A 21,022-nucleotide genomic window follows, 5' to 3' on the forward strand; every position below is an offset into this window, starting at 1 on the left:
GCACTGGTGGAGGAGCCAGGGCAGGGGGGGCAGAGACCTGGCACACTCGTGGCACCAGTGGAGGAGCTTGGAGGGGGGGGTTGTTCCCCTTGGCTGAGACCTGGCACACTCGTGGCACCAGTGGAGGAGCCGGGGCTGTGTGTGTGTGCGTGGGGGGGGAGGTCCCCTCTGACTGAGACCTGGCACACTCGTGGCACTGGTGGAGGAGCTGGGGGGGGGAGGTTGTTCCCCTCTGACTGAGACCTGACACACTCGTGACACTGGTGGCGGATCCAGGGTGGGGGGGGGTGCACAGCGATGTGCACGTGGGATCCCGGTGCTTGCACACCCACGTGCACGGGACCCCCCGTCTTCGCGTTCGCACACCCACGCGGGAGCCCGGTGTCCGCACACCCACGCGCACCCCCCGTGTCCGCACACCCACGCGGGATCCCCGTGTCCCACGCGCACGGCGCCCCCCCACGCGCATGCGCCCCACCTGCACGCGCACCCCCGCCCCTCCCGCGCGTGCGCGCGGCGCCCCCTCCCCCTCCCCCCCCCCACCACGGCGGGCGGCGGAAGCGGAGCGGGGGAGGGGGCGTGGCCTCCCCAGACCACGCCTCCCGGCCTACAGCTCCCAGCGGGCAGCGCGCCCCTGGCGCCGCCGCCTGACGTCACGGCGCGTGCGCGGAGCGCGCCGAGGCCGCCGAGCGCGCGGGCGGCGGTGAGGGGGGCTGGGGGCGCCTATAGGGGCCCTATAGGGGCCCATAGGGGCGTCGGGAGGGGGGGGAGGTGGGTCGGGCCTTGGGCAATGTATGGGAGCGGGAGGCTCCGTGGGGCTACGGGGTGAGTGGGAGCCGGGGCTCGCTAGCGGGGTGGAGGCCCTATAGGGCTGTGGCGGGGGGGCTATAGGCTCCTATAGGGGTGTGGGTATGGCGGGGAGGGATCTATAGGGCCGTGGGGGAGGGCAGGGGCGTCGGCCGGGCCGAGGAATGTATGGGAGATGGGGCTCTGTAGGGGGGTGGAGGCCCTATAGGGCTGCGGGAGACCTATATGGGCCCCTATAGGGATGGTGGTATTTGTGGGAGGGGCTCCATAGGGCCCTGGGCCTTGTGTGGAGGCTGGAGGCACTATGTGGGCATGGAATGCGTGGGAGATGATGCCCTGTAGGCAGGGGTGGAGGCTCAATAGGCCTGGGGCACCTATAGGCTCCTATAGGGGTGAGGGCAGGTGGGGAAGAGGCTCTATATGGCCCTGGGCAGCGTGTGGGGGGCTGGGGACTCTATATGGACGTGGGATGCTTGAGAAATGGGGCCCTATAGGAGTGAGGGAGTGTAGGGGAGGCATCTCTATAGGGTGCTGGTCAGTGTTTGGGGGCAGGAGGGTCTGTAGGGACAGGATGTGTGTGGGGAGTGGGGCTCTATAGGGGCCTGGGGGATTGGTAAAAAGAGCTGAAGGCCCTATAAGGGGCTGGAGGAGCTGCAGGTGCCTACAGGGGTGGGGATATGTGGGCAAGAGGCTCTATAGGGCCCTGGGCAGCGTGTGGGGGTGGGAAGGTTTGTAGGGAAAAGGGGTGTGTGGGAAATAGGGCTCTATAGGGTCTGGGGGAAGCACAATGGGGTGAAGTATGGGGAAGCAGGAAGCTCTATAGGGGCAGGAGTACGTGGGCAAGAGGCTCTATAGGATCCTGGGCAGTGTGTGAGGGTGGGAGGCCCCGTATGGCCAGGAGCTGTGTGGGAAACGGGCTCTATAGGGGGAAGGAAACCGTGTAAGAGTCTATAGACACTACAGAGGCATGGTGCTCTATAGGGTCCTGGGCTTGGGTAGGGGGGAGACAGGAGGCTATTTAGGGACCAGGAGCGTGCTGAAATATAGAGCGTGAGTGTTGGAGGGGGTATGTGGTGGCAGGGCCCTCTATAGGGACCAGGATAGGTGCGGAGAGGTGCTGTGTAGGGGCCTGGATTGGCAGTAATAGGGAGGAGGCATATAGGGTGTCCCAGGACTCTATAGGGACCAGGATAGGTGTGGAGAGGTGCTGTGTAAGGGTCTGAATTGGCAGTAATAAGGGAGAGGCATATAGGGTGTCCCAGGACTCTATAGGGACCAGGATAGGTGCGGAGAGGTGCTGTGTAAGGGCCTGGATTGGCAGTAATAAGGGAGAGGCATATAGGGTGCCCTTGAGCTGTGTAGGGGGCTGGTGGGGGGGGCCTTGTGTGCCTGGGCTGTAGGGAGTGGGGGAGACCCTATAGGATAAGGGGTACTGGGGGTTAAACCTAGGGTGCCTATAGGGGCCAGGGGGTGCACAGTGAAGCTGGCAGAGGGGCCCTGTGTGCCTCGGGGGGGTTCACTGCGGGGGGGGTCAGGGTGCCACTGCGGGGAGGGAAAAGGGGTCACGTATGGCTGGCGAGGGGGGCAGTATGGCTGGCGGGGGAGCGGTGCTGACGCCCGCTCGCCCGGCAGCGAGGAGGCCGCGGCGCCATGGCGGGCTCGAGCGCCGACGGCCCCAACGCCCGCATGAGCGTGGCCTCGCAGTTCTTCGCCGAGGAGGAGTGCGGCGGCATCGACAGCATGAGCACCTCGGAGCGGGTGCGTGCGGCAGCGGCGGGCCCCCGCCTGCGACGTCCGCGCGGGGTCCTCGCGGGGATCCAGCTGTGATGTCCTCGCGGGGATCTGGCTACGTTGTCCTCATGGGGACCTGGCGTGGGGCTCTAGGGTCCTCGTGGGGACCCGGCACAGGGCCATTGGTCCTCGCGGGCACTCGGCTGTGACGTCCGCGCGGGGACCTGGCTCGGGGCTGTTGGGTCCTCATGGGGATCCGGCTGTGATGTCCTCACGGGGACCTGGAACAGGGCCATTGGTCCTCGCGGGCACCCGGCTGTGATGTCCGCGCGGGGACCTGGCACAGGGTCATGGGGTCCTCATGGGAACCCGGCCGTGATGTCCTCACGGGGACCCGGCGCGGGGCCGTGGCGTCTTCGCGGGGACCTGGCACGGGGCTGTTGGGTCCTCATGGGGATCCGGCTGTGATGTCCTCACGGGGACCTGGCACAGGGCCATTGGGTCCTCGCGGGGATCCAGCTGTGATGTCCTCACGGGGACCTGGCACAGGGCCATTGGGTCCTCGCGGGGATCTGACTGTGACGTCCTCGTGGGGACCTGGCACAGGGTCATGGGGTCCTCATGGGAACCCGGCCGTGATGTCCTCATGGGGACCCGGCGCGGGGCCGTGGCGTCTTCGCGGGGATCTGGCACAGGGTCATGGGGTCCTCATGGGGACCCGGCTGTGATGTCCTCACGGGGACCCGGCACAGGGCCATTGGGTCCTCGCGGGGATCTGGCTGTGATGTCCTCACAGGGACCTGGCACAGGGCCATTGGGTCCTCGCGGGGATCCAGCTGTGATGTCCTCATGGGGACCTGGCACAGCGTCATGGGGGTCCTCATGGGGATCCAGCTGTGATGTCCTCACGGGGACCCGGCACAGGGCCGTTGGGTCCTTGCGGGGATCCGGCTGTGACGTCCTTGCGGGGACCTGGCATGGGGCCGTGGGGTCCTCCCGGGGACCCAGCTGTGACGTCCTCGTGGGGACCTGGCACGGGGCCGTGGGGTCCTCGCGGGGACCCAGCTGTGACGTCCTCATGGAGACCTGGCACGAGGCCATGGGGTCCTCATGGGGACCTGGCTGTGACACCCTCGTGGAGACCCGGCACAGGGCTGTGGGGTCCTTGCAGGGATCTGGCTGTGACATCCTCGCAGGGACCTGACTCATGGTCATGGGGTCCTCACGGGGACCTGGCACAGGGTCGTGGGGTCCTCATGGGGATCCGGCTGTGATGTCCTTGTGGGGACCCGGCGTGGGGCTGTGATGTCCTCATGAGGACCTGGCACAGGGCCGTGGGGTCCTCATGGGGATCCAGCTATGATGTCCTCATGGGGACCTGGCTCAGGGCCATGGCATCCTCGCGGGGACCTGGCTCGGGGCTGTGGGGCCCTGGTGGGGACCCAGCTGTGACGTCCTCACGAGGACCTAGCTTGGGGCTGTGGTATCCTAACGTGCCTGTGACATCCTCACAGAGACCCAGCTCGGGGCCGTGGGGTCCTCACGGGGACCCAGCTGTGACGTTCTTGTGGGGACCTGGCACGGAGCCATGACGTCCTTGTGAGGACCCGGCTTGGGGCCATGGGTTCCTCGTGGGGATCCATCTGTGACGTCCTCACGGGGACCTAGCTTGGGGCTGTTGGGGTCCTCGCGGGGACCCAGCTCTTGGCCATGGGGTCCTCGCGGGGACCCAGCTCAGGGCCATTGGGGTCCTCGCGGGGATCTGGCTGTGACATCCTCGTGGGGACCCGTCTCGGGGCCATGGGGTCCACGTGGGGATCTAGCTTGGGGCTGTGATGTCCTAACGAGGATCCAGCTGTGACATCCTGGTGGGGACCCGTCTCGGGGCCATGGGGTCCTCACAAGGATCCAGCTGTGACATCCTGGTGGGGACCCAGCACGGGGCCATGGTGTCCTCACAAGGATCCAGCTGTGACATCCTGGTGGGGACCCGTCTCGGGGCCATGGGGTCCTCACAAGGATCCAGCTGTGACATCCTGGTGGGGACCCGTCTCGGGGCCATGGGGTCCTCACAAGGATCCAGCTGTGACATCCTGGTGGGGACCCAGCACGGGGCCATGGTGTCCTCACAAGGATCCAGCTGTGACATCCTGGTGGGGACCCGTCTCGGGACCATGGGGTCCTCACAAGGATCCAGCTGTGACATCCTGGTGGGGACCCAGCACGGGGCCATGGGGTCCTCACAAGGATCCAGCTGTGACATCCTGGTGGGGACCCGTCTCGGGGCCATGGGGTCCTCACAAGGATCCAGCTGTGACATCCTGGTGGGGACCCGTCTCGGGGCCATGGGGTCCTCACAAGGATCCAGCTGTGACATCCTGGTGGGGACCCAGCACGGGGCCATGGTGTCCTCACAAGGATCCAGCTGTGACATCCTGGTGGGGACCCGTCTCGGGACCATGGTGTCCTCACAAGGATCCAGCTGTGACATCCTGGTGGGGACCCGTCTCGGGACCATGGGGTCCTCACAAGGATCCAGCTGTGACATCCTGGTGGGGACCCGTCTCGGGGCCATGGTGTCCTCACAAGGATCCAGCTGTGACATCCTGGTGGGGACCCAGCACGGGGCCATGGTGTCCTCACAAGGATCCAGCTGTGACATCCTGGTGGGGACCCGTCTCGGGGCCATGGTGTCCTCACAAGGATCCAGCTGTGACATCCTGGTGGGGACCCGTCTCGGGGCCATGGGGTCCTCACAAGGATCCAGCTGTGACATCCTGGTGGGGACCCAGCACGGGGCCATGGTGTCCTCACAAGGATCCAGCTGTGACATCCTGGTGGGGACCCGTCTCGGGACCATGGGGTCCTCACAAGGATCCAGCTGTGACATCCTGGTGGGGACCCGTCTCGGGGCCATGGGGTCCTCACAAGGATCCAGCTGTGACATCCTGGTGGGGACCCGTCTCGGGGCCATGGGGTCCTCACAAGGATCCAGCTGTGACATCCTGGTGGGGACCCGTCTCGGGACCATGGTGTCCTCACAAGGATCCAGCTGTGACATCCTGGTGGGGACCCGTCTCGGGGCCATGGGGTCCTCACAAGGATCCAGCTGTGACATCCTGGTGGGGACCCGTCTCGGGGCCATGGGGTCCTCACAAGGATCCAGCTGTGACATCCTGGTGGGGACCCGTCTCGGGACCATGGTGTCCTCACAAGGATCCAGCTGTGACATCCTGGTGGGGACCCGTCTCGGGACCATGGGGTCCTCACAAGGATCCAGCTGTGACATCCTGGTGGGGACCCAGCACGGGGCCATGGGGTCCTCACAAGGATCCAGCTGTGACATCCTGGTGGGGACCCGTCTCGGGGCCATGGGGTCCTCACAAGGATCCAGCTGTGACATCCTGGTGGGGACCCGTCTCGGGACCATGGGGTCCTCACAAGGATCCAGCTGTGACATCCTGGTGGGGACCCAGCACGGGGCCATGGTGTCCTCACAAGGATCCAGCTGTGACATCCTGGTGGGGACCCGTCTCGGGACCATGGGGTCCTCACAAGGATCCAGCTGTGACATCCTGGTGGGGACCCGTCTCGGGGCCATGGTGTCCTCACAAGGATCCAGCTGTGACATCCTGGTGGGGACCCAGCACGGGGCCATGGTGTCCTCACAAGGATCCAGCTGTGACATCCTGGTGGGGACCCGTCTCGGGACCATGGGGTCCTCACAAGGATCCAGCTGTGACATCCTGGTGGGGACCCAGCACGGGGCCATGGTGTCCTCACAAGGATCCAGCTGTGACATCCTGGTGGGGACCCGTCTCGGGACCATGGGGTCCTCACAAGGATCCAGCTGTGACATCCTGGTGGGGACCCGTCTCGGGACCATGGGGTCCTCACAAGGATCCAGCTGTGACATCCTGGTGGGGACCCAGCACGGGACCATGGGGTCCTCACAAGGATCCAGCTGTGACATCCTGGTGGGGACCCGTCTCGGGACCATGGGGTCCTCACAAGGATCCAGCTGTGACATCCTGGTGGGGACCCGTCTCGGGACCATGGGGTCCTCACAAGGATCCAGCTGTGACATCCTGGTGGGGACCCAGCACGGGGCCATGGGGTCCTCACAAGGATCCAGCTGTGACATCCTGGTGGGGACCCGTCTCGGGGCCATGGGGTCCTCACAAGGATCCAGCTGTGACATCCTGGTGGGGACCCGTCTCGGGGCCATGGTGTCCTCACAAGGATCCAGCTGTGACATCCTGGTGGGGACCCGTCTCGGGGCCATGGTGTCCTCACAAGGATCCAGCTGTGACATCCTGGTGGGGACCCAGCACGGGGCCATGGTGTCCTCACAAGGATCCAGCTGTGACATCCTGGTGGGGACCCGTCTCGGGGCCATGGTGTCCTCACAAGGATCCAGCTGTGACATCCTGGTGGGGACCCGTCTCGGGACCATGGGGTCCTCACAAGGATCCAGCTGTGACATCCTGGTGGGGACCCAGCACGGGGCCATGGTGTCCTCACAAGGATCCAGCTGTGACATCCTGGTGGGGACCCAGCACGGGGCCATGGTGTCCTCACAAGGATCCAGCTGTGACATCCTGGTGGGGACCCGTCTCGGGGCCATGGTGTCCTCACAAGGATCCAGCTGTGACATCCTGGTGGGGACCCGTCTCGGGGCCATGGTGTCCTCACAAGGATCCAGCTGTGACATCCTGGTGGGGACCCAGCACAGGGCCACGGTGTCCTAACGGGGATCCGGCCGGGGGCCGCTTTGTCCTCGCGGGGATCCGGCCGCAGCCTCCTTGCGGGATCGAGCCCGCGGCCCCGGCGTCCTCGGTGCGGGGAGCGGGAGGGAGGGGGATGCGGCCGCAGCGGGGCTCGGGCTCGGCGCAGGATCCTCAGGGCCGAGCAGCGGGGCAAGAGTCCTCCCTGATTAACGAGTTTGCTCGGCCTCAGCCCGCTGCCGGGGCACGTCCGGCGAGCCGAGCCAGCGAGCCGGGGGCCGCCGGCGCCGGCCCCTTCCCCTGCCCGGCCTCTCTATCGAGGCCTTGTGAGCACACAAGCCCTTTTCATGCCGAGCCCGGGGCGGAGGCGGACTGGTTTCCCCCGTGCGGTCGCGCAGGTGGACGCCGTTCGGGGCGGCCGTCTGGCTGCCGCACAGAGGAGCCCTGTTCTCCGCGACGGTGGTGGGGGGAATCATTCCCCCCACCCCACCCCGGTGAGGGGGAAAGCGGGGTGGCGCGGGCGCCCCGTGGGGTGCGCGGCCGCCCCGGGGCGACGCCGGGAAGCCCGGCTGCGAGCTCACGGATCTCCCCTCTCCTCTTTGAGCAGGTCGTGGATCTCCTGAATCAAGCTGCCTTGATCAGCAACGACTCCAAAATCAACATCCTCAAGCAGGTGAGCGGCGAGACGCTGGGACCCGGCCAGGTCGGGCCACGCAGGCAAGAGGAGCCGCCGCTGGCGGGGACGCGGGTTGGCGCCCGCTTTCGGACCGGACGTTGCCCCGTCACGGCCAGGGACGCAGACAGGAAAACATTTGGCTGCCTGACATCGCTTTCGGGCCAGGCGCTGCCCCATCCGGGCTGGGGAACGTAAGGCGGGAGGAGATCTGGGTGCTCAGCATCCGCAGTAAGCCAAATGTTTCCCATCCTGGCTTGGGGGATGTGGGCAGGAGGCGATTTGGGTGCTCAGCACCTACTTTTGGGCCCAATGTTACCCCATCCAGACTGGAAGAGGGAGACAGGAGGCAACTTGGGTGCCCAGTATCACCTCTTGAGCCAGATGTTGCCCTGTCCAGACTGGGGGGCAGACACAGGACGCTGTTTGGGTGCTCAGCACACACTTGGGCCAGATGTTGCTCCCTCCGGACTTGGGGATGGAGACAGGAGGCAATTTGGGTGCCCAGGACCTGCTTTTGGGCCAGGTGTTGCCCCATCTGGACTGGGGGACACAGGCAGGAGGCGGTCTGGGTGCTCAGCACCCATTTTTGGGCCAAACATTGCCCTCTCCAGGCCAGGGGCCGCAAGCAAGAGGAGATTTGGGTGTCCAGCACCTACTGCAGCTCTGTACGTTGGCCTGTCCTGGCCAAGGGACGCAGGCAGAAGGAAATTGGGGTGCTCAGCACCCACTTTCAGGCCAAACATTGCTCCCAAACCCCTCCTGGGGGAAGCCTGCTCCCTTCCCCCTGCTCTCCGTGCCTCTCGGCGCTGTGCTTGTGGGGTTTACTCCTCGCTGTAGCGATGGGGGTTGTGGAGGAGCGAGGGGTGAAGGTGTTTGTCCCTGGGGCCACTGGAGCCTGTCCCCACCTCGCAGCCCCCTTGTCCCTCCTCAGGTGCAGGAGCTGATCATCAACAAGGACCCCACGCTGCTGGACAACTTTTTGGACGTGAGTGCTGCCGGCATCGAGCGGGAAGATCGAGCCTCGCGGGTGCCCGGGCTGGCACCCATAAGAGACGGCAGGCTTGGCGGAGTCTCCCAGCTGGCCCTGAGCACCCTCCCCAAGATCCGTTCCTCCCTCCCCAGGAGATCATCGCTTTCCAGGCTGACAAGTCCATCGAGGTGCGGAAGTTCGTGGTGGGCTTCATCGAGGAGGCCTGGTAAGGACGCAGGGGCGCCGAGGGGGGCACAGCCACCTCCAGCCCCACTCGTGAAGGGCGTTTGCTCCCCGCGGGTGGCCGGGTGCTCAGGTACGGGGCCTGGAGGGATGAGTTTGCACCGGGAGAAGAGGAGCGGGATGGGGAACATGGCAGCGGTGGGCTTGCACAGCCCCTTTCCCCCCTGCCAAAACCGCAGAGCCGTGTCCCTCGTTTGCTGCCTCAGTTTCCCTGTCTCCCGGGGAGGTGTGGGAGCACCCCGTTGCCCACGTCCCGCTCCGTCACCCTCCTCTCCCCCCCAGCAAGCGGGACATCGAGCTGCTCCTGAAGCTCATCGCCAACCTGAACATGTTGCTGAAGGACGAGAACGTGAACGTGGTGAAGAAAGCCATCCTCACCATGACCCAGCTCTACAAGGTGGCCTTGCAGGTGAGCCCCCAGCCTCCCCCCGCGGCCCCCCGGCGGCCCCTCCGCGGGCCGTCGAAGGCGGCGGAGGGGCTCCCCAGGACGAGCTGCTGACGCCTCGTGCCACCTCGCAGTGGATGGTGAAGTCCAAGGTGATCAGCGAGCTGCAGGAGGCCTGCTGGGAGATGGTGTCGGCCATGGCCAGCGACATCATCCTCCTCCTCGACTCGGACAACGACGGCATCCGCACGCACGCCATCAAGTTCGTCGAGGGGCTCATCATCACCCTGTCGCCCCGCATGCCCGACTCGGATGTGCCCAAGCGCCACGAGAACGACATCAGCCTCGAGCGCATCCCCAAGGATCACCCCTACATTAAGTACAGTGAGTCCCGGGCACGACGCGACGGGGTTTTTCCTCGCCGTGGCGCCCGCTGAGAGTCCCCGTGTCCCCGCAGACGTGCTCTGGGAAGAGGGCAAGGCCGCTCTGGAGCAGCTCCTCAAGTTCATGGTGCACCCGGCCATCTCCAGCATCAACCTCACGGCGGCCCTGGGCTCCCTGGCCACCATCGCCCGCCAGCGGCCCATGTTCATGGCGGAGGTGATCCAGGCCTACGAGACCCTTCACGGTAACCGCGGCTTCCCCCCCCAGCACCCTACGCCCGCTGGGTGCTGGCCCAGGCCACCCCCCTGCCCCCTGTTAACCCAGCTCTGTCCGTGTTAATGAGCTGAGTGTCCCCAGCCCTCTTTGGCCTCATTCCTGCGGCCTTCTCGGGTCCCCAGGGCGTCGTAGGGTCCCCACAGTGCTCCCAGGACCACATCTTGTGTCCCCAGACTGTTTCCACACCTGCTAAGAGCCAAACCAAGGACCCAGGTGTCCTGGGTCTCCATGCCCCGCCACCCACCTCCCATCTGGACCAAGGACCCAGGCATTCAGGATCTCCATGCCCCGCCACCCACCTCCCGTCTGGACCAAGGACCCAGGCATTCAGGATCTCCATGCCCCACCACCCACCTCCCATCCAGAGGGAGGACCCAGGCATCCTGGGTCTCCATGCCCCACCACCCACCTCCCATCTGGAGCGAGGACCCAGGCATCTGGGGTCTGCATGCCCCACCAGCCATCCAGAGCAAGGACCTAGGCATCTGGTGGGTGGTGGGGGATGGAGACCCATCCAGATTGAGGACCCAGGCATCCTGGGTCCCTGCACCCCAACACCCACCTCCCACCCAGACCAAGGCATCAGCGTCTTGGCCTCCGCCAGCAGCAGGGTGGAGGACCCAGGTGTCCCCGTGCCTCTGTGGCCACCTCCCACCCGCACCCCGGGGCGTCCTGACCCGCCTGCCCCCCACCCAGGGCTGCGGACCCCGGTGTTCGGGCTCTCATGCCACTTGGCCTTCCGCAGCGAACCTACCGCCCACCTTGGCCAAGTCGCAGGTGAGCAGCGTGCGCAAGAACCTCAAGTTGCACCTGCTGAGCGTCCTGCGGCACCCGTCCTCGGGCGACTTCCAGCCCCAGATCACCACCCTCCTGGTAGACCTGGGCACCCAGCAGGCCGAGATCGCCCGCAGCATGCCCAACCCCCGTGATGTCCGCAAGCGGCCCCGTGACGAGCCTGACCCCACCCTCAAGAAGATGAAGATCGGTGAGCTGGGGCGACGCGGGCCTGCCACCTCCCCGGTGTCGTACTGGGAGCTGCTGGGCTGAGTGGGCTGGAAGGACTCCTCTCTGGTGGCCTCCCAGTGCCCCCTTGGAACTGAGGGATGGGTGATGGCAAAACGACCCCTCACGGGGTCGTCCCAGTGCCCTCCTGGGGACACTGCGGACAAGGAGTGGCAGAACAGACCCACCTGGGGTCCTCCCAGTATCCTCCTGGGGACACTGGGGATGGGTGATGGCAGAGCAGTCCCTCCTGGGGTCCTCTCAGTCCCTTCTGGGGACAGGGGGTGGCAGAACAGATCCCTCCTGGGGTCTTCCTAGTCCCCTCCTGGGATCCTGCCAGTCCCTCCTGGGGACACTGGGGGAAGGTGGTGACAGAACAGATCCCCCTAGGGTCCACCCAGTGCCACCCCAGGGCTTCCCAGTCCCTCCTGGGGACGCTGAGGCCGGTGGTGGCCAAGCAGCCTCCCCCCCACACACTCCAGGGTCCTCCCCGTTCCTTCCTGGGGACACTGGGGGTGGGTGGTGACAAAACAACCCCCAGTAGCCTCCTAGGGTTACTCCCCGCCCCTCTGGGGACACAGTGGGAGGGTGGTGGCCCCCCACCCAGGCTTGGAGCCGGGTCGGAGCCTCACCCGGGGTCCCTGCAGAGCCACCCCTGGGCGAAGACGACGAGGACAAGGACCTGGAGCAGGTAGCGGTACCGGCACCCAAAGCATCCAGCCAGGGCAGCGCCCAGTCGGACACGGACATCACGGCCGAGTTCCTGCAGCCCCTGCTGACGCCCGAAAACGTTGCCAACCTGGTGAGTGGGGCTGGGGCAGAGGATGCTCGTCCCTCCCAGGGACACCTTTGGCCCCCTGGGTGGCTGTTCCTGTACAAGGGACAGTCTGTAGGTCCAGTATGGTGTGTTGTCCTCCCATCCCAGGTGCTCATCAGCATGGTGTACCTGCCCGAGACCATGCCCGCCTCCTTCCAAGCCACCTACACGCCCGTGGAGTCCGCCGGCACGGAGGCGCAGATCAAACACCTCTCCCGGCTCATGGCCACGCAGATGACGGCAGCGGGCCTTGGCCCTGGTGCGTATGGGGAGTGAGGGAAGCTCCCGACGGGGATTCCCCTCAGCTCCGAGCCCCGATGCTGGCGGTTTTGGGGGGATGCTGCCCGCTTTGCGAGGTTGGACGAGCGCCTGGTTGTTCCTCAGGGGTGGAGCAGACAAAGCACCTCAAGGAAGAGCCGAAGGAGGAGAAAATGGCCAAGCCTGAGAGCGTGGTGATCAAACGGCGCCTCTCGGCCCTGTCCCAAGGCCAGGCCATCTCCGTGCTGGGCGCCCAGGGCTCTGCCGCCAACCTGCTGGAGGAAGAAGCCCCGCAGACCAAGCGGCGCCCCGAACCCATCATCCCCGCTACGCAACCCAGGTGAGCGCCGCAGCAGCGAGCCCTCAACCGCCTGCTGTGGACAAAACAGCGAGAGCTCACACCCGGCTCTTCTGTCTCCAGGCTAAGCGGCGCCGGTGGGCGCAAGAAGGTTTTCCGCCTGGGCGATGTGATCAAGCCGCTGAGCGACATGCAGATGGAGAAGCTGAAGCTGGGCGCCGTCAAGCGCATCCTGCGCTCGGAACGGGCTGTGGCCTGCAGCGGGGCCGCGCAAGTGAGCCCCGATGCCTCGTTGGGGCTTGGGAAACGGCGAGCGGCCCGGTTTCCCCGCGCTCACGGCTGCCGTCTGTCCCCGCAGGCTCGCGTGAAGATCCTGGCCTCCCTGGTGACGCAGTTCGAGGTGCCCCTGAAGAGCGAGGTGTTGGCCTTCGTGCTCGATGACATCCGGGGCCGCTTGGACCTGGCTTTCGCCTGGCTTTTCCAGGAGTACAACGCCTACCTGAGCCGCTACCCCTCCGGCAGCCTCGACCACTATGACGAGTGCCTCATCGGCCTCCTCTCTGGCCTGCAGGAGAAACCGGACCAAAAGGATGGGTATGGAGAGCGCCGTGGAGCTGCGAGCGGCTTCCCTCGGGCTCGCTGTCCCTGGGAGGAAGGGGACCGTCACCCGCGTGGAAGCGAGGGCTGTTGCGGCAAGGAACCGCGGGGTCTTTAGCCCCGCTCTTGCCCGCGAGCGTCTCCTGAACGGCGCCTCAGCCTTTCTCCCATGATAGAGACCATCTCTTTATCTGAGAGATGCGCAGAAGCTCCCGTGTCCCTCTCTGGGGACAGCCGCAGCTCAGGGGTGGCATTGTGGGGGACGTTTGTCGGCAGGATTTTCACCAAAGTGGTGCTGGAGGCGCCGCTGATCACCGAGAGTGCCCTGGAAGTCATCCGGAAATACTGCGAGGACGAGGTGGGTCCCCGGGGAGGACGCGCGGGTTCCTCCCAGCCTTGCCTGGGCCTCCAGGGGACACAGGTGCCCCGTGCCCGCTGACGGTCGTCCCCTCGCAGAGCCGCACCTACCTGGGCATGTCCACGCTGCGCGACCTGATCTTCAAGAGACCCTCCAGGCAGTTCCAGTACCTGCACGTCCTCCTCGACCTCAGCTCGCACGAGAAGGACAAGGTAACGGCGCCGAGCGCCAGCCCTCGTCTCACGGGGTCTGTCCCTGTCCCCGAGGTGGCCTCGCTCGGGCGCCCGGTGACGCTGCGGCCGCCTCCTCGCAGGTTCGCCAGCAGGCCTTGCTCTTCATCAAGCGCATGTACGAGAAGGACCAGCTGAGGGAATACGTGGAAAAGTTTGCCCTCAACTACCTGCAGCTCCTGGTGCACCCCAATCCCCCGTCCGTGCTCTTCGGGGCTGACAAGGACACGGGTATGGACACTTCGGGGACCGGGGAAAGAGGGTGGCCCTCATCCTGAGCAGCCGTTTGGGTTCTTCCCGTGGCCTGCAGCTCCCTGCCAGCAACAGTTTGCGATGGGGCACTGGCAGCGCAGCTCTGTCTCCTCTTGGGATCGATGTGGGGAAGGCGATGCGGGGTCGTGGGGCTCTGCCGCGTCCCCAGCTCTGAGCTTTGCTGTCCCGCAGAGGTGGCCGCTCCCTGGACGGAGGAGACCATCAAGCAGTGCCTGTACCTCTACCTGGCCCTGCTGCCGCACAACCACAAGCTCATCCACGAGTTGGCCTCCGTGTACACCGAGGCGATCGCCGACATCAAGCGCACCGTCCTGCGGGTCATCGAGCAGCCGGTGAGACCTGCTGGCCTCACGAATTGGGGAGCGGGAGGGGAACGCCGGAGCCGTGGGGGCTCAGGGGGCTGCGTTCGGCTTCCAGCGCAGGGTTCACGCAGAGCTTGGCCCCCGGTGAGGGGCTTGGCCTGGCCGCGGCGGTGGGAGAAGGGGCCCTGATGGCCTCCTCCGTGCTCCTGCGGCCTCCTCACGCCACCTCCGTCCTCTTCCCAGATCCGCGGCATGGGCATGAACTCCCCTGAGCTCCTGCTGCTGGTGGAGAACTGTCCCAAGGGAGCCGAGACGCTGGTGACGCGCTGCCTCCACAGCCTCACGGATAAAGGTACCTCTGAGCTCCGCGTGGCTCCGGGCACACGCGTGTGCCCCGTGCCCGGCTCTAACGTGTCACCGTCTTCCTCGCAGTGCCCCCCTCGCCGGAGCTGGTGAAACGCGTCCGTGATCTCTATCACAAGAGGCTGCCGGACGTGCGCTTCCTCATCCCCGTCCTCAACGGCCTGGAGAAGGTAGGAGCGGGTCAGCCCGGACGCCTGGGTCCTGCCGTGCCTCAGTTTCGCCCTCCGGGGGTCTGTCCTTGCGGTGGCTGAGGGCTTTTTCTTTTCTTCCTCCGCTGCAGAAAGAGGTGATCCAGGCTCTGCCCAAACTCATCAAGCTGAACCCCATCGTGGTGAAGGAGGTTTTCAACCGCCTGCTGGGCACACAGCACGGTAGGGCTGCGGCCTCCCCGGGGACAGTCCTGGTGCCACAGCGGGGACACAGGGCCTCCCCGGGGACAGTCCTGGTGCCGCTGTGGGGATGTGGGGCCTCCCTGGGGCAGGACATGAGCCCGGGGCTTCCTTAGGGGTGGTCCTGGTGCCTGTTGGTAGGGTCTGGGGCCTTCCTGGAGATGGGTCTGGCGCCCGCTGTGGGGACACGGGGCCTGGCACCTCCTTGGGGACAGTTCCGGTGTCAGCTAGAGGGACTACAGGGCCTGGAGATTCCCTGGGGACAGTCCTGTGCCACTGCGGGGACTTGGGGCCTCCCCAGGGATGGTGCTGTTGCCTCCTAGAGGGACCCCGGACATGGGGCCTCCCTGGGGACAGTCCCAGCTCACGTTGGAGGGACCTGGGGACAAGCCTGGTGCTTGCTGTGGGGACATGGGACATGAGACCTCCCTGGGGATGGTCCTGGTTCCTGCTACGGGGACACGTGGCCTCCCTGGGGACAATCCTGGTGCCCGCTGTGGGGACACGGGGCCTCCCTGGGGACAATCCTAATGCCCAAGGGTCTGAAGACCCCATATCTGCCGGCGAGGGCAGTGGGATGGGCACGGTCACGCCGCGAACGGGTGAGGAGCAGGGACCGTCCCTCCCCTTCTCCGGCCGGTGCCATCTCCCCCGTGTCCCCTCCCGCAGGTGAGGGCACCTCGGCCGTGTCCCCGCTGAACCCCGGCGAGCTGCTCATCGCCCTGCACAACATCGACTCCTCCAAGTGCGACATGAAATCCATCATCAAAGGTGAGCGGCGGTGGTGGCGGGTCCCCTCGCGCGTTCAGCAGGCCCCTCGCGGTGACGCCGCGTCCCCCGCTGACGCCGTTGTCCCCGCAGCCACCAACCTCTGCTTCGCCGAGAGGAACGTCTACACCTCGGAGGTGCTGGCGGTGGTGATGCAGCAGCTGATGGAGCAGAGCCCGCTGCCCATGCTGCTCATGCGCACCGTCATCCAGTCGCTCACCATGTACCCCCGCCTCGGTGGCTTCGTCATGAACATCCTCTCCCGCCTCATCATGAAGCAGGTGGGAGCCGACGGCTGTCTGTCTGTCCGTCCGTCCCGGCCTTGGTGTCTCCAGGTGTCCCCTCCTGGGCTTGGCGCGGCCATCTGTCCCAGCACCGATGTCTCTGGGTGGTCCTTCCTGGACTTGGCGCGTTTGTCCCAGCCCTGGTGTTTCTGGGTGTCCCCTCCTGGGCTTGGCGCGGCCATCTGTCTGTCTGTCCGTCCGTCCTGGCCCCGCTGTCTCCAGGTGTCTCCTTGTGGGCTCAGTGTGGCTTTTTGTCCCAGCCCTGGTGTCTCTGGGTGTCCCTTCCTGGGCTTGGCACGTCTGTCTGTCCAAGCCCTGGTGTGTCCAGGTGGCCCTTCCTGGGCTTGGTCTGTCTGTCCCAGCCCCAGTGCCTTTGGGTGGCTCTTCTGGGGCTCAGTACGGCCGTCTGTCTGTCTGTCCCAGCCCTGACGTCTCTGGTGTCCCTTCCCAGGCTAGGTATGGCCATCTGTCTGTCTGTCTCAGCCCGGGCATCCCCAGGTGTCCCTTCCCAGGAACCGCTGTGTCCTGGTGTTTCTGCATGTTCCTTCCCAGGCTTGACGTGTCCGTCCGTCCGGGTGTCCCTTTCCAGGCTCGGTGTGTCTGTCTGTCTGTCCATCCAGGTGTTCCTTCCCGGGCTCGGCGTGTCCGTCCGTCCATCTGTCCGTCCGGGCGTCCCTTCCGGGGCTCGGCGTGTCTGTCTGTCCGTCCGGGCGTCCCTTCCCAGCTGCCTGCCCATCCCGGAGGAGGGCAGCTGACCCGTCCCCGCCAGCAGGACCGACTCGGCCGGCACCTGCCCGGAAGCGGCGGCGGGCGGGCGGGCGGGCGAGGGGCACCGGCGGGTGGGCAAGAGGCGCCCATGGGTGCCAGCAGCCCCCTGAGCCCTCCCCCCCATCGCCCACCCCCGCAGGTGTGGAAGTACCCCAAGGTGTGGGAAGGCTTCATCAAGTGCTGCCAGCGCACGAAGCCGCAGTCCTTCCAGGTGGTGCTGCAGCTGCCCCCGCCCCAGCTGGCCGCCGTCTTCGAGAAGTGCCCGGAGCTGCGCGAGCCGCTGCTGGCCCACGTCCGCTCCTTCACCCCCCACCAGGTGAGCGCCCGCGGGTGCTGCGGCCTGGCCTCGCGGGCCACCCACCCACGCACCCCGCCTCGGGGTGCCGCGGGGTTGGCGTGAGCGGCTCCCGGCGCGCCCCGGGGATCTCTGGGGTTGGCGTGAGCGGCTCCCGGCGCGCCTTGGGAGCCGCGGGGTTGGCGTGAGCAGCTCCCGGCGCGCCCCGGGGACCTGTGGGGTTGGCGTGAGCGGCTCCCGGCGCGCCTTGGGAGCCGCGGGGTTGGCGTGAGCGGCTCCCGGCGCGCCCCTGGGCCCCGCGGGGTTGGCGTGAGCGGCTCCCGGCGCGCCCCGGGGATCTCTGGGGTTGGCGTGAGCGGCTCCCGGCGCGCCCCGGGGATCTCTGGGGTTGGCGTGAGCGGCTCCCGGCGCGCCCCTGGGCCCCGCGGGGTTGGCGTGAGCGGCTCCCGGCGCGCCCCGGGGCCCCGCGGGGTTGGCGTGAGCGGCTCCCGGCGCGCCCCGGGGATCTCTGGGGTTGGCGTGAGCGGCTCCCGGCGCGCCCCGGGGATCTCTGGGGTTGGCGTGAGCGGCTCCCGGCGCGCCCCGGGGCCCCGCGGGGTTGGCGTGAGCGGCTCCCGGCGCGCCCCGGGGATCTCTGGGGTTGGCGTGAGCGGCTCCCGGCGCGCCCCGGGGCCCTCTGGGGTTGGCGTGAGCGGCTCCCGGCGCGCCCCGGGGCCCCGCGGGGTTGGCGTGAGCGGCTCCCGGCGCGCCCCGGGGATCTCTGGGGTTGGCGTGAGCAGCTCCCGGCGCGCCCCGGGGATCTCTGGGGTTGGCGTGAGCGGCTCCCGGCGCGCCCCGGGGCCCCGCGGGGTTGGCGTGAGCGGCTCCCGGCGCGCCCCGGGGGCCTCTGGGGTTGGCGTGAGCGGCTCCCGGCGCGCCCCTGGGCCCCGCGGGGTTGGCGTGAGCGGCTCCCGGAGCGCCTTGGGGTGCCCCGCTCACCCTGTCCCCCTCTGCCCCCCAGCAAGCCCACGTGCCGCTCTCCACCATGGCCATCCTGGAGGCCAGCACCAAGCAGGAGCCCGAGGCCAAGGACCCGCAGCCTCCCGAGGAGGTGAGCGGGGTGGGGTGCTGCACCCTGGGGTGCTGGGGGGGGGGCACTGTGCACCCCGTGCCCCCCAATGGGGGGTTGGGGTGATGGTAGTGCTGAGGCTGAGGTGGGGGGGGTTAGGGTGTCCTTGAGCATCCCAGTACGTAGGGGCAAGGCGGGGGGGACCAGGGGGCTCTGAGGGGGTCCTGAGCACCCTAATACCGGTCTAGGGGGGGCCTGATCTGAGATGGGGGAGTCTAGGGGGGCCCTGAGCACCCCAATACCCATCTCAGGGGTGTTGGAGCTGGGTGGGGGGGTCCTGAGCACCCCAATACCCATCTAGGGGGGGCCTGATCTGAGGTGGGGGAGTCTAGGGGGGCCCTGAGCACCCCAATACCCATCTCAAGGGTGTTGGAGCTGGGTGGGGGGGCTCTGAGCACCCCAATACCCATCTAGGGGGGGCCTGATCTGAGGTGGGGGAGTCTAGGGGGGCCCTGGGCACCCCAATACTCATCTCAGGGGTGTTGGAGCTGAGTGGGGGGGCCGTGGGTCTCCCAATACCCCTCCCAGGGTGTCAGACCTGAAGTTGGGGTCAGCATGCACCCCTCTGCCCAACCCAGAGCGGAGGTGGGGGGGGGCCCTGAGCCCCCCCATATCGATCTTGGGGTGTCAGAGCCAAGATGGGGTGCCCTGAGGGGGTCTTGGGGACCTCCATATCCACCCCAGGGTGCCAGAGCCAAGGTCAGGGAGACTGGGGGGGGTACTGAGCACCCCCATACCCTGCCCTGGGGCTTTGGGGTGCCGCTGGCTCAAGCACCCCATTTCCCTTCCCCCTGCCCCCCCCCCCACAGGACAAGGGTGCCAAGCGCCCGGGCGAGGAGGAGGCGGCAGCGAAGGGGGCGGCCCCCGGGGGGGGATCGGCGCCGGGGCGCCCACCCCCCCCCAGCGCCGAGGAGCCCCCCGACTTCCGCGACGAGGGGGCCGACCTCGAGCCCCCCCCCATCTTCATCAGCGTGCAGGAGGATGAGGAGAGCTCGGGGGGCGACGGCTCCCTGCTCGACGCCGGCCTCGACCCCTCCCCAGCACCCGCCAAGGTACGGACCCCCCCCCTCCCCCCCAAACCTAGTAGCACCCAGTAGGGTGCTGTTGTTACCCCCTCCCCCCCCACACACCTTTGGGTGTCTCTAATCCCCCCTCGTCTTCTCCAGGAGCCCCCCAAGGGCGCGGAGGTGCCGCAAGCGGGGACCCCCCCAGAGGACGGGGCGGCCGGCAGCCCCTCCGCGGAGCCGCCCCCCCCCGGCACCCAGCCCCCCGACCTCCCAGCCCCCGAGGCACCCCAGGGGGGCCCTGAGGCACCCGAGGGGCCGGCGGAGGGCTGAGCCGGTGGGGGTGGGTGCCGGGGTGAGGGTGCCCCCACCCCGCCACCCCGTGGGGGGGACTTTTCTAAATAAAAGGTGTGAGAGCAGCCCCTCGGCGCCTCGTCTGGTTTTGGGGTGGGGGGCACCCTGAGGTGAGGGATCTGGGGTGCCCCCCGCCCATGGGACACTCTCCCTGTGGCACCCTGAGTGCCCCCCCCCACTTCCCCCCGGGGACCCCCATGGTACCCCCTGGGCCCCCCTTGGCACCTCTGCTTCCCCCATAGCACCCTCAGGGACCCCCACTGCCCCCTGCCCCCCCCCACTACCTTAGAGGTTCCCCCTGCAGCACCCACAAGACCCTCTCCTGACCCCCCCAGGCCCCCCATGGCACCTCTGGCCTCCTCATACCACCCATAGGCCCCCTGGGCCCCCCATGCTGCCCCATGGCACCAACAGCCCCCTCCCCCCAGTTCCCTCTATGGCACTCTGGGCCCCCCCATGGCACCCACAGGACCCCTGAGTCCCCCCATGGCACCTCTGGCCCCCCCATTACCCCCAGCCCCCCATAGCACCCGATAGCCCCTCCATTATCCCCCAGCCCCCCCGGGTCCCACCAAGGCGTCTTTGCCCCCCCCATAGCACCCAATGGCCCCTCTGTTACCCTCCACCCCTCCATGGCACCTCTGCCCCCCCATAGCACCCAATGGCCCCCATTACCCCCCAGCCCCTCCCCCAGTCCCCCCATGTCACCTCTGGCCCCCATAGCACCCAATAGCCCCCATTACCCCCCAGCCCCCCTATAGCACCCAATGGCCCCCCCCATGGCACCTCTGCCCCCCCCATAGCACCCAATGGCCCCCCTCATTACCCCCCAGCCCCCCCATGGCACCTCTGCCCCCCCCCGGGTCCCTCCATGGCACCTCTGTCCCCCCCCCATAGCACCCGAAGGCCCCCCCCATTACCCCCCAGCCCCCCTATAGCACCCAATGGCCCCCCCCATGGCACCTCTGCCCCCCCCATAGCACCCAATGGCCCCCCTCATTACCCCCCAGCCCCCCCATGGCACCTCTGCCCCCCCCCGGGTCCCTCCATGGCACCTCTGTCCCCCCCCATAGCACCCGAAGGCCCCCCCCATTACTCCCCAGCCCCCCCATAGCACCCAATGGCCCCCCCCCCCATTACCCCCCAGCCCTCCCCGAGTCCCCCCACGTCACCTCTGCCCTCCCCGGCCCCACCCCCCCTTTGGCCCCGCCCCCCAGCCAGGTCGCGCCCCGCCCGCAGGGGGCGTGTCCTCTCCTGTCCCCGCCTCCCGCCGGGGGGGCGGGGCTCGCGTGACTCAGCGCGTTGCTAGGGAGGCGGTTGCTAAGGGCGGGGCTCGCTTCCGGCCGGGCGGGCGA

General features: G+C 67.5%; 1 protein-coding gene across 1 annotated transcript; it reads left to right on the plus strand.

Annotated features, from left to right (window-relative positions):
* The first annotated feature begins 655 nt into the window (after nt 1-655).
* Nucleotides 656-19,737, plus strand: SYMPK (symplekin scaffold protein). Its single transcript, XM_068910107.1, has 27 exons — nt 656-703; nt 2,440-2,565; nt 7,873-7,938; nt 8,873-8,926; nt 9,064-9,137; nt 9,437-9,563; nt 9,674-9,923; nt 9,997-10,167; nt 10,945-11,184; nt 11,849-12,003; nt 12,127-12,277; nt 12,403-12,616; nt 12,698-12,848; nt 12,933-13,168; nt 13,448-13,529; nt 13,628-13,741; nt 13,843-13,990; nt 14,204-14,364; nt 14,578-14,686; nt 14,767-14,867; nt 14,978-15,068; nt 15,756-15,857; nt 15,948-16,135; nt 17,046-17,222; nt 18,202-18,291; nt 19,119-19,361; nt 19,476-19,737. Exons 2-27 carry the CDS (start codon nt 2,458-2,460, stop codon nt 19,644-19,646), a joined length of 3,774 nt encoding a protein of 1,257 aa, XP_068766208.1. The 5' UTR covers nt 656-703; nt 2,440-2,457; the 3' UTR covers nt 19,647-19,737.
* The last annotated feature ends 1,285 nt before the right edge of the window (nt 19,738-21,022 follow it).

Source organism: Struthio camelus, chromosome 16 (assembly GCF_040807025.1).
Source record: "Struthio camelus isolate bStrCam1 chromosome 16, bStrCam1.hap1, whole genome shotgun sequence".
NCBI classification, from domain to species: domain Eukaryota; kingdom Metazoa; phylum Chordata; class Aves; order Struthioniformes; family Struthionidae; genus Struthio; species Struthio camelus.